General features: G+C 34.1%; 1 protein-coding gene across 2 annotated transcripts in view; it reads left to right on the top strand.

Moving 5' to 3' along the window:
* LOC132703014 (cystinosin homolog) overlaps positions 1 to 15,251 on the top strand; it is a 29,966-nt gene extending 14,715 nt beyond the window's left edge. For both annotated transcript variants that reach the window (XM_060672017.1, XM_060672018.1), the window contains 8 exons: positions 4,235 to 4,294; positions 4,361 to 4,445; positions 6,193 to 6,363; positions 7,410 to 7,550; positions 10,033 to 10,132; positions 12,771 to 13,061; positions 14,699 to 14,816; positions 14,899 to 15,251. In XM_060672017.1, the coding sequence (XP_060528000.1) occupies positions 4,235 to 4,294; positions 4,361 to 4,445; positions 6,193 to 6,363; positions 7,410 to 7,550; positions 10,033 to 10,132; positions 12,771 to 13,061; positions 14,699 to 14,816; positions 14,899 to 15,026 (1,094 nt within the window). In that variant the 3' untranslated portion in view covers positions 15,027 to 15,251. The remainder of the gene's footprint in view (positions 1 to 4,234; positions 4,295 to 4,360; positions 4,446 to 6,192; positions 6,364 to 7,409; positions 7,551 to 10,032; positions 10,133 to 12,770; positions 13,062 to 14,698; positions 14,817 to 14,898) is intronic.
* The last annotated feature ends 665 nt before the right edge of the window (positions 15,252 to 15,916 follow it).

Raw genomic sequence — 15,916 nt, 5'->3', positions numbered from 1 at the left:
TAGGAGAACCCAGTGAAAAAGTTTCAAAACATTTGTCAAAATGGCGTTTAAAAATAGCTTTCAGAACTAACAAAACAATAGGAAAATTTTTAAAAAACAATAAAACGAAATGTCCAAAATCTCAAAAATCAGGTGCCTACAGGTTGAATTGCGGATCTTGTTAAAAAATTTATATTGGACAAACAGATAGATCCTTCAAGAAACGAACATAAAAGAGCGTTTAATGCCAATAGTCTAGATTCTAATTATTTAACACAGAAAAACACATTTTTGACGACAATTTTGATATTTTACATACAGCCACAAAAAGTAGAAAATTAAATTTATTGGAAGCTCTGGAGATTAACAAAATGAGACATTCAAATGTATTGCTTAACGATCAATTAGATTTAAATACCTCTCCTTTATTGAACTTAAATTCTCGCAACAACAATAATTAACGTTTTATGGTAATTTTTCTATATATATAGTACCAGGTAGTTTGTAAATATTACATTTGATAAAGACACGGTGTTGTCGAAACAATTGTCATGTGAAAATGTATAATTTCGTGAAAATCTGAACTTTTAGTTCTTATTTATTTTATTTCAGAAATTTTTATAGGCACTAATTTCTCAAGAGAACTGGATTTATATAAATTAGAAACACTGTATTCCAAAACTCTTATACTGTCCGATCTTTCTCCATTTTTAAACGTATGCTTACAGATAAAAGACATAATTTTCTTTAACTTTCGATTCGCATGCAGTTTTATATTAGTGCTGCCCTCTAGGATTGGTAGAGTTGAATGTATCGATGGTATTGTTGATTTAATAATTTTTTTTTATACCCGCAAATAATATTTTGTCGCTATAAGATTTTCGTTTCGCAATTTGCAACGTGTGTGTCTATGTATAAGAAGCATTTATTGCTTTCTTCTTATTATATTTATTCAAATAGGCCGTTCTTGGAGGTAAATTTTTTTGGATTTCTGCAGAACGGGTTTAATTACAAAACAAGCAAAATAACATTAATTTTCGTAATTTTTCATATAATTGCGCATATATTGGGGTTTTTTGCGTGCATTTTTTCCGCTTCTTGTTATATCCTTCGTCTATTACCAGCAGAAACCCCACGTAAACTTACGGATCGTCTTACTTGCGAGCACAGAATCGACCCATAAGTGACAATCGTACCGAACAAGGCGCTGGCCCGATCTAAACGCATCGATGTAGGATATTTTTATCGTTACTGGGTCACCGTCGTACGAGGGCAGAATGAAAAGGTTCTAGAGAAACAAACGATAATTGACACCTTCGCACCCAAGCGATATCCTCTCAGCACAATCGACTGCAAGGGTAACAGGAATATGATTGTATAAAAAACACAATTTTTGTCCCCCAAAACAGCATTTCAAGACCGAAGTTTAAATAAAGTACTGAAAAACCGCTCCGTATAATTCGTACAGATTCATGGTATGATTTTTTATAGACTAAACCGAGCCATAAATGAAGGTTCTTTATGGCGAGGCTTAAGCGGTATATCCGATAAGAGACAATCTTAATCCGCGAATTTAGGTTAGTTTTGGTTTGATGTTGGTCTAAATCCCGATTCGTCAATTCCGAAACGTCCGTCTGGCGACGTCACTTCGAGTCTAAAAAATAATTCTATTCGCGTAGCTTGTTAGAATTTCCACTGGGAAGCCATAGTAATTAGACTGTCAAGTCGACACGCTTGGAGGTTTTCCGAAGCCATTTACATAGTCAAGATTATCGCACGTTGTTTGGTATACTTCGACCAGAAATATGGTGCGTCCTGCCGAGCAGACCCTTACCCGTAACCATTCCATGACCGTCCTAGGAATTTATTTACCTACACTAACATGCAGGATACAAGTACGAGGGCAGCGCTAAAATTTCCCGGACTGAATATGAAAGAAACAAAGTAGAGTAACATTTTTTTATTATTTTTCAATATAATCCCCCTTAACTTCAATACACTCAATCCCTTTAAAAAATATTCTTTGGGTTTGTCTGCAAATTGAGCTAAAACAGCCTCTTTTAACTCAACTTCGTCCTTTTTCAAATACCCAAACAAATAATAGTCGCTGGGACTATAAAAAGGATGATCTATCGAAAATACGAAAATACCCCGCAGCATCAATGCTTAATGAAATTTAAAACGGTCCATTCACGGTTCAAAAAAAATTTCAAATTCCCACAAATGTTCGTTACGTTGCATCTCAGGTTAGACTGACTTGACTGTCGGGATGGGTTTTACCACGGTCCTGCGAATATACTACTGCTCGCATACTTCGGACGACCGAGTTTAACTGTGGGTTTTCCAACGAGTATTTGCAGCAACTACGGAGAAGCTGAACGCTTCAATGCCGAACGTTTTATATAGTGCTGCCCTCTGGGATTGGTTTTGATGGTTCCATAACGAAAGTGGAATTGTAAAGTGTTCTTACTTCATTTTTATTTGGATGTACTGTTTTTAAGTTAACGAGTGTTTGTTGTATACGGCGACTTGGCGAGTATTTTGTGTTCTGTGCTTACTACATTCGGTGCTTTGATTTCAGTTATTTTTTTGTGGTATTATTATTACTGAAGAGCTAATAATTCCTATAAATGAAGCTTTATGGTAATATATAACATAAGATTTGATAAATTCTAAGCTGGACGAACCATTGTTGTGTAGTCTACCGACATCATGCCTTGTTTTTTATTATCTTGCTAGGTCAATGAGATAGCAGCAGTTACGAGTTTGTAAAACAAGCCCCATTGATTTCAAATGAACTTGCAATGAAATTTAATTGGTTGGGCATGAAGAAAGAGGAGAAATTTTCAAAATTAAAATTGGCCAAATTAATACTTAGTAGGTATATGTTTTTTAAAAATAAATAGTACGTAAATGTAATAAAATGAGTGATTGCTGGATAAAACTGACTTTTTTGTAACCCATATACGTATTAGGTTATATATCTTTTTTGATTCTAGACTTCTTTTCGTATGTTATTGCTTAGTTTTTGAAAACACAAATAAAATCCACTTTCTCTTCATGTTTTTTGAGCAGTTAAATTTAGGCATACAAAACTAAACTAATTTTTCCCCAGAATAAAATTATATTTTTAGTTATATAGTATAGTTAGTATATTTTTTTCTTAAAATGGACGCAAGAATCAAACCGCAAAAACAAAGCATTAATTTTAAGTACAATTTTTACATTAAAATGGTTGTTGGGTTAATTCATGAAAAAAACTTGGAAAATTTTTAGGTTGACAGAAAATATTGGATGAAAATAGTCATATACGGTCATATTTGTTCTCATGGAAGAGGTCTTATCGATGAGAGTTTAATGAGGTTTGTATTTAATGAAATGAAATACATGAATGTATACCTACATCATCGTGGAGATTAGCATCTAATATCATTTTCACGACACTACAATCAGTGTCAAATCAAGCTTTCACTTAAAAGGAGGATGTAGGAATTTTTCAAATCTGTTTTTTAAACTTTGACTCAGCAAAAACCGACGCAGGAGGAATCCAGAAGTTTTGTAAATACTAAATGAAGAAATATCATCTTTGTATTTCTTGGTATCTATAGAGAGAATATTTCTGTTACACTGCCGTGCAGATGTAATCACGATGTAATATCAGCCGTACATGACTTTAAACTCTCCCATTTTTTGTATATTTTATGGAGCAAAATTGAGTCCATCTATTCCTCAAATGGTATAACGCTGTTCCCAATAACGTAAAGAAACTAATGCCCACATCTTTTAGGAAAAAATATATTTTTTTTCTTTATAATCAATAAATAAGATGCAGTACAGTTCCTTTTTTTTGCGCTGTGCTTTTGGTTCACTGATAATGGATAAATGGAAATACGAAGTGCAAAATATGAACAAATAAATCTGACAGCATTGCTGTTATCAACTCCCAGATACTAAATTTTATCTTTCCAGCTTTGGCAAATTTGCTTAAGCCCCCTATTGAGCAATTGAGGGGATGTTAATAACACTAGTCCTGAAGAAGGCAATTAAATAACCGAAACGTCGACCGCTGTAAAAATTTTTGCTTATTAAATCTTAACCTTAGATTCTAAAACTATATGACCGGAAATGAACAAAATTTTATTATTTTATATATTTTTTTACTTACGCAAATCGGATACAAATCGCGCCGTCACGCGCTAATTGCCAAAAAAATTGTTCGCAACCGTTACAACTTTTCGGTACCAATTTGTTTCAGGTAAAATGAATTTCCTCAACGCTAGTCTACTTCCCGCTTTAATTTCGTTATTAATTAGTGGTAAGTTTTAAAATAATCTGGTTGAACCAGTTGCCGATGTTAATGACCTGTTCCTTTTTTTTCCAGTTAAGTGCATCGACTGTGATATAACCCTATCCGTTCATGACGTTTCCTTGAAAGTCGACCACAACGCCACCGTCCAGCTGATATTGTAAGTATCGAGCGGCTCGTGAGCAACCCTGTATAGTTGACCTATTAATATCTGGCCATAACTGGCATTAGCATTGCCAATTAAGGTAAAAAAAACTTAGGGTGAAAAAACTTATACTTAAAGAGACTGCTGCTGAAAATTGTGTGATCGAATTTTTAAATTTTAAAATTTATACCACAGATAACTAACACGGTTGTAAAGTTGGGTTCTTTTTGATGAAATGGTTTTTGATCCATCTCTTTTCGAAAATAAATAACTCCAGCTTGGCGATTTTCGTCGTATTTGGAGTTGTTGAAAAGGGCTCCTTTCAAGCCTTCGACGTCGGCCTGAGCAGATTGTTTTAGATTGCGGCGATACAAGCACTATAAAAAACGTTTGTTTTCTCAGATATTACTCTTTTTTTTTAGTTTTTTTGCAGAATTGTAATTAAAATACAAAAATTATATTTAAAATGTCAGTACTAATCAATACTCATTGAATATGATTGAATATGTTTAATTATATTAAATATATTTAAAATAATCAATCGTATGGGGATGAGTTTTAATTATTAATGACATTTTAAATACAAAGTTGGCGTTTTAACCGTAAAATTATATTCACTTTGCTAAAGCAACTAATATTAGCATTTTAAAATAGTAGTTATCCTGAAAAAGATTTCTTTCACTGATTTTAGTTTAGACTCTTATTTGGTCATATTTTGTTGCAATTACAGGGATATTATTGCATTTAATTGCAATTGCAAGACAAATATTGTTTAAACTTTTTGCCGACAAATATAACCCCTATTAGACTCTCCAAATGACATTAACATGCGAGCAAGTGGTTTCTTTTTTCTGAATAGTGTTGCTGCTTTTTGTTTTAATTTTCACCAGAAAGGATCAGTAAAAAACATCAAATTCATCATCACTCCTATTGTTATCAACTGCAAGTAGTAATTTTGATGTTCTTTAGAGACGCTCAACACGCCCTCTAGCGGCGATAAATAAAAAAATTTAAAAAAAAAATATTTTTTTTAGTTTTCTTTTAAAAGATATTAACCATTTGGATAAAAATATCCTGAGTGACTGCCTCTTGAATTTAAATTTATGATAAAAAATAGCTTACCAAAATGGATTATTTCTTAATATTGAAATTAGTTCTATATCATACACATTCGGCGAAACTAATGATTTATCTATGAAACACAAAAATGGAGAAAAGTGCATTTTATTAAATGGATTTTATTAAATCGGCCTTTTTAACTTCCATGTCTTATCGGTAGTGTACCTCCCTTTGACTTTATTTGGTTTACCCCATACAACCATGCAATGAAATAAAATGTTGATATGATCTATTCAATATGTCATTTTGAACCAGTCACCTCTTTTTTCAAACCAACCATTGAAACCTAAGGAAATCGATGTTTAATAAGAAAATGGCGCAAAGTGTAGCTTAGTAAGTCATTCCCTTCTCTATCAAAACTCTACCGAACCATTATTTCCTCTTGAGGACCATCAACTTTTACCGTTCTTAGCCCATATATAGTATTCAATATCTATATTTTTATCCACTCCACACCTTCATGGGCGTCTCCTACTGGGAGCTACGCCCTCTGTTGGTTCAACCGTTCGCCTTCGTCGTTAAGCCGCGCCCTAATGGACGTCTGGTCAAACCGCACTTTGTTTTAGCTAGGTCAGTTTTGTTTTAGCAGCACCTGATTAATTTTGTCGCACATTATTTCAAAATGAACTAAATTTTCATTTAGAAATGGCACCGGCACAGAAGACAGACTCCATTTTGTCGTCCAACATGGCGATATAGCGGAGGTAGTGCCCAGCGATGTCGTCTTGACAGCCGAGGTCACCAACATCACCGTGATCGCCAAGTCGGCAGGAAGAACCCAGATTTACGCGAACTCGACGAACAATTCGACGAAGTAAGTGACGAATATACCAGGCGATCTCGTTACTTTCTAAAAATCGATGAAATCGAATTTTTCGGAAGTTTACGCGCTTAGCAATGAAACCTATATCTCGGCAACGGTACAAAATTGGCACAAATATAGAGTTTAGTCCACTAAGGGAACCAATGGCCAATTGGTTTAAATGGTATTGTACAATGCTCAACAGCTACAATTTTTGTATCTACGGTTTTCGTCTATTACAAACACTATTGAAAAAATCCAAATGAAAATAACTATTTCACGCCCTCAATCTAAACGCGGTTACGTCATTTCTATTACGACGTACTGCATGGTTTCAGAAAACAAGTGTTTTTTCCAAAACCATTTGCTCTATGGGAAAAATTCATATACCAGGAGAAAATTCTGTTTCGTGGGTAAATTATTGGCGATAAATGAAAAACTCCTAAAGATGGGATAATTTTATTTGAACAGTATTGTAAATTGTGTCGAGAGAGAGTTTCAGGTTTCATCTATTATACAGGATTCGCGAAATATTTGAAGTTCGGCGTGACGTGAAAAACACTTTATACAGAGCGGATGCACAATAAAATTACATCGATTTTACGAAAGTTCGATAGTGGCTCGCAGGAGCATGATAGAAAAACGATGTTTCCCTCTAAAACACAAAACTTTAAAAATACAAGGACTTTGTAGACTTTGTGACTTTGTAATCTCATTATGGTAGTTCTTTGAAGTGTTACCACGTGACATGCGTGGCAGCGCCTTTTAGGTTATGTTTATAATGATACACTAGATTTCCAATAAAATTATATCAGGTATATGTTTCTTTTTTAGAAGAAACAAGCTGTCTATTTGTAGATTTAAAAATTATTTAAGTAAACGGAAAATTATTTTCATAATTCAATAATTCATAAAAGACCAAACAGTACCTCCTGTACTGCGCTTCGAACTAACCTAAACTAATCAATAGTGGTTTTCATTGCATTTGAGTTGCAGTTATTATTTACGATTGACTTCTTGGTTCTTTGATTGTAACTGTCCGCCATTGTGGTTTTTAGCGTCGGCGATGTGTATTTGAGGGTGACCGTGTATCTTGTCGATGTCTTGGACACAGTTTCGACCGCCATCGGTTGGCTGTACTTCGTCGCATGGTCCGTGTCCTTTTACCCGCAGATTTACATCAATTGGAGCAGAAAAAGGTACTTAAGCGATTTTACAAAAATTCCAAAATATAATAATATGTTCCCAGTGAATGCGACGTTGCCAAATTTCTTTCTTTTTTTTACAACCCTTACGGAGTTACTTGTTTTGAACTTAACTGAAACTGATTTATATTCGACTCTGTACCTGCTTTTATACTGCTGGAGGAGGCGGGGCTAAAAGAAGGGACATGAAAATTGCATCGAATGACTAATTCCCATATTGGTGAAAGGTAAATAAGAAATGATGGATCGAAACTATTGAGAGATTTTTAGTCACTCTGGATTGAACATTATATTTCTTAAGAACTTTTGATATATGGAGTGAGGTGGTGGTGAAGTGTATTTCGGACAAATTTATAAAAATAGACCAATAGGCGAAGTATCACCCAAAGGGCGCTTTTAAACTTAGCAAAAAAAAACAGACTCTCTGAACGATCAAGATACATTGGCAGTCGTACAAGCCATATCATTGCAATAAAAAATCGTTCTCTTTATCATAAATAAACATTTTTATCCCTTTTTTTGTAATTACGTACGGATGAATCATTTAAAATATCTACTGGAAATTTGTTGATCAATTTAGGTGCTGTATCTGAAAAAGGTCTAGGTAAAAGTAACAACTCTTTTTTCCTGTATCAATATTTAACTCCATAAAAAATACAAGCTTTTTAGACAAATAAGACTACGGTTATATATGGTCAGTAAGGTTGAATAGATATCTCAAAGACGACGTTTCTGACTGTCTATAACGTGACTGATTTTCTCATATTTTCTAATATAGTAACAAACCCTGAATTCTGAATTTTCTGGAGTCTTACGCACATTGTAACATAAGCAATCCTTTAGGAATATTGACAGAATCCTATCCATCCATAGCCCCAAATTTTTGGCATTAGGCAACCTCATTCATTCAGTTTAGGTGATTTCTGACATAGTTTACCCGTTTTTGTGGTCCACATGATATACCCGCTTACTTATTATCATTAAGCTGATAGAGAAATTAGATCCCCGTTAATCTTAGCAAGTCATCAGTTATTTTTGTAAGTGCAGCGGCAGTTCCAAAAGATTTGCAAAAACCGGACTGTGTATCCGGGATAAACTTATTTGGATATAGTAAGATACTAATTGGTTTTAACTGTGATATGACATATGGCTGCAGTAAATAAATATGATTAATATGTTCGCGATTGTCCAGGTAAAGTGTTATTTTTTTATTCCACTAGCCTTAGTGTATTTCTTCGGAACAAAATTCACAGAAACTTGATGTAGCTTCCGAGATTTTTGAAAGAGACCTAATAAGTTGAGATAGTTTTATTGGTCTGTGTCTGGTGGTTTTCTGTTAACTGTAAATAAGAATAATTAAACGGTACAACATAAGTAAGGGCCCATAGATTTTAAATCTTTAACTTTGACCAAAAAAGTATCATTTCCATAATTTTGATTTTAGATGAACAGTATCGAGTTCTTTCTTTTCGTAAGCTTCCATAGATGTATTTGCGAGGACTGATGATAATAGACCAACCATAGCTAATGCTAATATTGTTAATTTATCCGAAATAATGTTGAGAGTGTTAAGAATAGTAAACAGTATCTTTAAGTCGAAACTAACCGTTGGGACCCCATGTAATGGCTTTAAGTTGTTGAAATGAAAGCAATTAAGAACGTTTTCCTTGAAAATGGTTTTAATATAGAAGCTAAAGAATTAGTTGGAGACCCAGTGGTGCCAACAATTCTGGTGGGAATCACCCTACACGATGCGCATGCCCTTCCTTTAGCTCCGCTTCAAACCATTTTCAGTTAATCTCTGAAAAATTGATGATTAAGAAAACGACAGCAAGTTCGATTCATCAACTAGCCGGTAGAAGTTTATTTGAAAAATGCAAGAGCTCTGGATAAAATTTAACGGTCATTTTCCTCAATAACCTCATTAGTTTGTCCCTAACCCGATGGGATAAGCAATAATAATTGATTTCTCAAAAGCTAAAGGTGGTGGGACGTTAAACCCAATAATATACAGGGTGTCCGATTTAAATATCAAACTAAATGACCAAATTTTCAGAACGGGTCCCATCTCTTAAAACGTCTATCGTGAATCAACCTGTATAAAACTATATATCTAGCAGTTATACACGCCCATTGGTATCGTTTTTACTCCTATTTCGTAGACATGCCGCACAATAGTAATTAGACATTTACATTATCTGCACTACGGCTGGAATTTATTGTTATCGCTGTAATTTTACATTGTAATGGTGTGCAGTTCCGTCAAAAATAACGTCGCCATTTTTTTACGACTACAAAACAAGACTATCAGCGGGCACGATGCCAAATCGATGACGTAGGGTTGTTTATGCTCCAGCATTTGCGACTCTATGGGAAAAAGCTTTTCTCGAAATGATATATCGCACTTTTTTTTTCTAAATTTGGCAACGAAAAATAAATTGGTGCGTCTGAAACGCCGTTTTGCGTTTGATTTTAGCGTGGTCGGACTCAACTTCGATTTTCTGGTGCTCAATATCGTCGGATTCACGTTGTATTCTATTTTCAACTTGGGACTATACTACATACCGGAAATCAAGGTGAGCGACATTCGTTTGTTGTCCGGCCAATAGGAGCGACTTATATAAACCATACCTCGAAACGTTTATCGAAAAACGTGCAACTTTTAGTCATTTAAATGGCGAGTCTAATATACAGAGTGACTTTTTTACGGGAATGTTCTCAACTAGTACATGACAAACATACGTAAGCAGTGATGATTATTGTGCCAACTTAATTATTTCGAAATAAAATTATTTGGCTATATTAGAGTTTTTCAGTTATGATTAACTACACATTATAAAGTGCCAAATTAGGTATAATAAAAATGCAAACTTTGACCGTCGTCCGCCATCATTGGCAACTTTTAAACGGTTGTATGACGATTTGGGAATTTATGGTGGTTTTACCAAGCCAAACAATCAAAAAATAGAAGAAGAAAGCCGAGGTAATGGTTTTAACGAAAAAGAAGACCACAGGTTTGGGTTTAATGTTTGGTGTGGTACTGCTGGCTCAACAATTCTTGAACCATTTATTTTCGACAGTAGTGCAAGGGGCCTCCGTTATCTTCCCTTTCTTCAAAATGATTTCGAAGATATTTTGAAAAATGAACTTCAAGCTGCTAGAAAATAAGACTTTTAATTATATTTATAGGCGATCCATAAGAAACCCAGTTTTAAATAATAAAAATTGATAATTTTTTAAAAATCTTTTGTGAAAACTAAATAAATTGCTATGGTAACTAAATCCAACGTCAAAAAATTTAAATAACTTTATTTTTCAAAATATTAACATTGTCCATTTGATAATGATATGATAAGTTTTTTCCTATGTGAAAACTGACAAATGTGAGGAAAAATATCATATTCAAAATACAATATCTTAAAACTTTTGTACTTATCATTTTCTACTAAAATTAAATTTAGGTAAACATAATAAAACTCACCCTGTATATGCCAACTCAAACCCACATGCAAGTGATTTACATGAATATGACTATAAAAATAACAAAGATTGTTTTTTGGGCGAAATCGGCCTTGATTATCTGAACGCGCAATGACGTCACTTGCCAGTAAATAAATCTCGTTGATTCTTTGATCTGTGGTAAAATAGCAGATTCTATTCTATTTAATCGACACTTCTTACGTATGTTTGTCGTTTATTTCCTGTCTTTTAATGTCGTGGAAAATATTGCGGTAATTATTTTTCTACGGATAACCCATTATCGGCGCGTGTCAAAAGTGGTAATTTTTCGTAATGGCGGGAAAAAAAAATGTAACACGGCTAATCATTTACTTTCGGATTAATTTTATCCACGCGATTAACCGGGCTTTCTTTTTTTGCGGCCAAGCAGCACAGATCATAAATATCATAATGTTTTAAGACAATACGCGTGTTAGGTACGCAAGTTTGATGTAAACGAAACCCGCGTAGATGGCGAAATCGTCGATTTTCGAATCCGTTGGAAATCTCCAAGGATCATCGACCCACTAAAGTGGGATAATGCGCAGGTATATACCGAGTGTCCCGGTAAAGGCATGAAAACAAAAATTTGTTACGCAAATCCCGGGAATTATTTTCGAAAATCGTCACCAGGGGAAGCGATTGTTACCTTGAATTTTAAAAATGTTTGCTCTATCTCTAGAAGGAAAGTAGTAGGAGGTGTTCGGAAATTTTCTTAAAGAGATGTCCATGTGTTCAAAAAGGCTTAACATCTTTAATAAACCACGAGTGACCCGATTGCAGTTGCTTACTTGCCACCAGGTGGCGCTTTCTGACACAATCGCAAAGTACAAAAATTCTGAAAATATGTAAGTCATTATATGGTCAAATAAGATCCCAATAACCCAGGGAAAATAACATTTAAATGTCTTCAACATATAAATACAAAACTTAACAAAAATAAGTTGGATTTTGGAAAAAAGTTCCACTAAATAGGTTATTAAAATCTTACTTTTTGTACAATACCCTTGATTCCTAAACATTACCCAGTAGCTGACATTACTACGTTTTCATATACTCATTCTTGATTCTCTTGAGCAATGAAAAATTTCTTATTTAAACTAAATAATAATTATAATAATTAAATTAAACAATAAGTTGGTTAGTCCTCAATAATTCATCAGTTTTAGTTAATCAACTAAACCTATCTATTAATGAAAAACTAAGTGATAATGGTAAATTACTTGAAAACGGGCAAGAATATTTAAACGGACTGGATAATTGCTTGCGTTCCATGGGTATTGTACAAAGAAAAAAAGACATAAGAAAATTTTATTTTTATTTATCATTAATTTTCTTTTTATTAAGAGGACTTTTTCCCAAAATTCGTCTTTTTTTGAGCGTTGGGACATTTTATCCAAATTTTAGGAAATCGTTTCCTTCATACTTCGTTCCACTTCCTGGGACACTCGGTATATATAAACATATTTTGCAACGAAGGTGCTAAACGAGAAATGCGTTACTTATGGATAGGAAAAAACCACAGACCATTAACACGTTTAACGGTAGTCGTTCTTATACGGGGGACGTTCGATGAAACGCTCCGACGCGGCGGATCACTAAAACTCCACAAAAAAAATATAATGGGTCTGTGGTAAACGTCTAGTACGGTCCGTGCTTCATGTCACGGACCACATGTTTTGAAGGTTGCCAACGGAGCGCATTTTAATGTTTCAGGAAGAATACTCGAACCGATATCCGAGAGGTCTGAATCCGGTACAAGTGAACGACATTTTTTTCGCGGTACACGCGACCGCCGCCAGCCTCATCACAATTTTCCAGTGTTTCATCTACGAAAGGGAAGGCCAAAGGGTATCGACCACCGCAAGGGCGATTCTGGGCTTCTTCGGGTTGTTTATATTGATAAGTATCGTGTTGTCCGCGACAGCGGTCATCCACTGGCTGGACTTTTTATATTATTGCTCCTACGTCAAACTGACGATCACGTTGATCAAGTACATTCCTCAGGTGAGCGGCAAATGACGTTTGATTTCGTTATACAATTATATACGTCTTGTTTTTCATTAAGTTTTGTTTGGTTTTGTTATTTTTGTTCACGTTTCATAAACACAATTACGCTTTCTGTCACCTCAGTCCCGGTCAGTACTAGGAGATGACGTCACTCGAAGACGGTTTTCAAAGCTCATATCAAACGCTCCCTTTTCTGTGTCCACGATGTCCTTTTGTTGTTCGCGTTTGTATATTTGAAAGTTTTTTCAATTAAATTTATACATGGCGTTTCAGAAAAATGCGAAAAACTTAAGGGCTGTTGTTTAAAATAAAGGGTAGTTTTTTATATAAACTTTTGTTATATGTTTTTTATGAGTGGGAGGAATTGAAATTTTGTTTTTGAAATACCCTGTAAATGCATATTTAGTTCTACCGTCCGTTGTTATAATATCCAAAGAAGGTATAATAATAATCTCTCGCTTAAAAATGGGAGATTTCGAGACCTATTTGTGTCCGTATTTTATCATACAAATTATTTTAAAGTAAAATAATACAAAAGGCTATAGAGCAAAAATATGGTATTCATTAGACTCTTTGTGGAGGAAATAACCATACATAAACATAACAAAAAAAATACCAGTGTTTGAGATATTGTCACCTTGTTGGGCAGTTATTTTCCTAAGTTACTAAATGGATTTAATGCCAAGTTGTTAGGTCACACGTTCCACATATATTTTTGTGTTTCACCGAGCTCTGCCGATTGATCTCGAGTCGAAGAACGTGTTATTTTTGTGCTCTGTTTCTTTTGTGATTGAATAGTGAAATAAATAAGTGTGAACAATATACAGTCCATTTAATCAGTGAGGAAGCCATAAGCTCGACAAAATCGCAAAATAAATGCAAATTCCAGTTCGCAATAGTTACAAATTTTGCCTAACAAAAACACACATCCTATACGAATATTTCATTTACAAAAAAATGAAAAAATATAAGGAAAATAAAAAAGTATCTTGCTTATTGCTATTTATTATTTGCATACCTACCAATTAAGTACATATTTATTAGTAAACTTTTATTGCAAAAGGACCTTGCAGATTCCAATTTAATAGCAGGGTGTATTTTCTTAAAAATTTTCAATAAGTTTTGTGTTATTTTAGAGCCCTTTTTAATTTACTGATTTTATGAAATTTGTCGAAACTTTAGTTAGCAAATGCTGGGTCCTCTTTCCATTATTTACCATAGTTTCTCCTACATTTATCTCTTAATCCAGATTGTTGAAGTTTTTTATATTGCTTGTATTAAATCAAGTAGGAATCATCAAAATGGTCACTAACAACCAATTGTGTTTAAGAAGCTTGGTTTTTGATATATTGTAAGGGAGTTCGATGGAATTCACAACTCGTCGCATTACACATTCGTTTTTAATCAGATTTATATTAGCAACAAAATAAAATATTACACGATAAAGAATCAATAATACAAAAGAAATGACAAAAGTTCCAAGATGCATCGTGACTGGACGATAACATTTTCTGACAATCCGCAGTTGTCAAAAATTGAATAGCGTCACGATTATCCATGGTCCGTGGCCGTTATCACAGATGACAAATACGAACAACTTTTTGAGGGAACTAACGAATTAATATTTGTTGCAGGCTTACATGAACTATAAACGAAAAAGCACAGTGGGATGGAGCATCGGCAACATATTGCTTGATTTCACAGGAGGAATTCTAAGCATGTTACAGATGATATTGAATTCTTATAATTACGGTAAGTCACTGTATGTGGTGTATAATATGCCTTGCTATCGCGTTGAAGAGTAGATATTTTAAAAATTGTTTTTTTTTTTCAGATGACTGGGTATCAATATTTGGCGATCCCACGAAATTTGGACTCGGTCTCTTTTCCGTAGCGTTTGACATATTTTTCATACTTCAACATTACGTTTTCTACAGACATACCCAATATATAATGAGCTGACGATAAATTCTTGAACATCACTTTTAACCAATGCAATGACAATTTCTGACCTTGGAACGACCTTTGCTTACGCTTTGGTCGCCTATTAATTTTTTGAAGTATTATTTCGATATTGTAATAGTTGAATTTGTTATACATTCCTGTTTTGTTTCTTTATAGTTATATTAAGTGTTCCACGGATCTACATTTTTGATTACTATATGCATATAAGCCAATAAAAATGTATTTTCGTAAATTTCGTTTTATTTTGCCCCATTAGCATTACCTTTTACTGTCGTAGTCGGTTTTTTCAATTTAATTTAAACTTGAAACGCGATGACGTAACAATCCTACATTGCCTTACCACAATGACAAAAAACAAGTCCCTGTCACCAAAGACCTGAAAGTTATTCGAAATAGGTTCGCACCCAATATTTTGTTTATTGAATAGAAGTCTAGTGGATACCCAATTTGTAAGATTTTTTTTCATTTAAAATGTTCTCTCTTTAACTAAAACTCTTTCGGCGCTTGTTGGTTACAGACTGCTTTTTAAATCAAGAGTGCATGATCATCACAGACCAGAGATAAAAATTTTCTGTAACAGGAACAAACTTCTCTGTGAGAACACAGGTCGCCGTTTTAAATCCTCGATGGATTGACAAAAAGCAAAACTCCTTGTAATACATGTAACAATTCACATTGCATCACCACAACGAAAAAAAAGTTATAATCAAGTTGACGTCACAAAAAGTCCTGAAAGGTTTAGGGAATAAGTGTTTCCTTATATGTTTGTGTGGATCGAGAGGCTACTGTATACCCTATTTGCAACGTTTTTTTTTTTATTTAAAATGCTTTGTGCTTATATTAAGAGACAACCACAGACCAAAGATAAACATTTTCTGCAACTTGAA

The sequence above is a fragment of the Cylas formicarius genome, unplaced genomic scaffold (assembly GCF_029955315.1).
Source record: "Cylas formicarius isolate icCylForm1 unplaced genomic scaffold, icCylForm1.1 PGA_scaffold_6__28_contigs__length_40554024, whole genome shotgun sequence".
Taxonomy (NCBI): domain Eukaryota; kingdom Metazoa; phylum Arthropoda; class Insecta; order Coleoptera; family Brentidae; genus Cylas; species Cylas formicarius.
The sequence above is the reverse complement of the archived record's forward strand: the minus strand, read 5'-3'. Positions and strand labels throughout refer to the sequence as shown.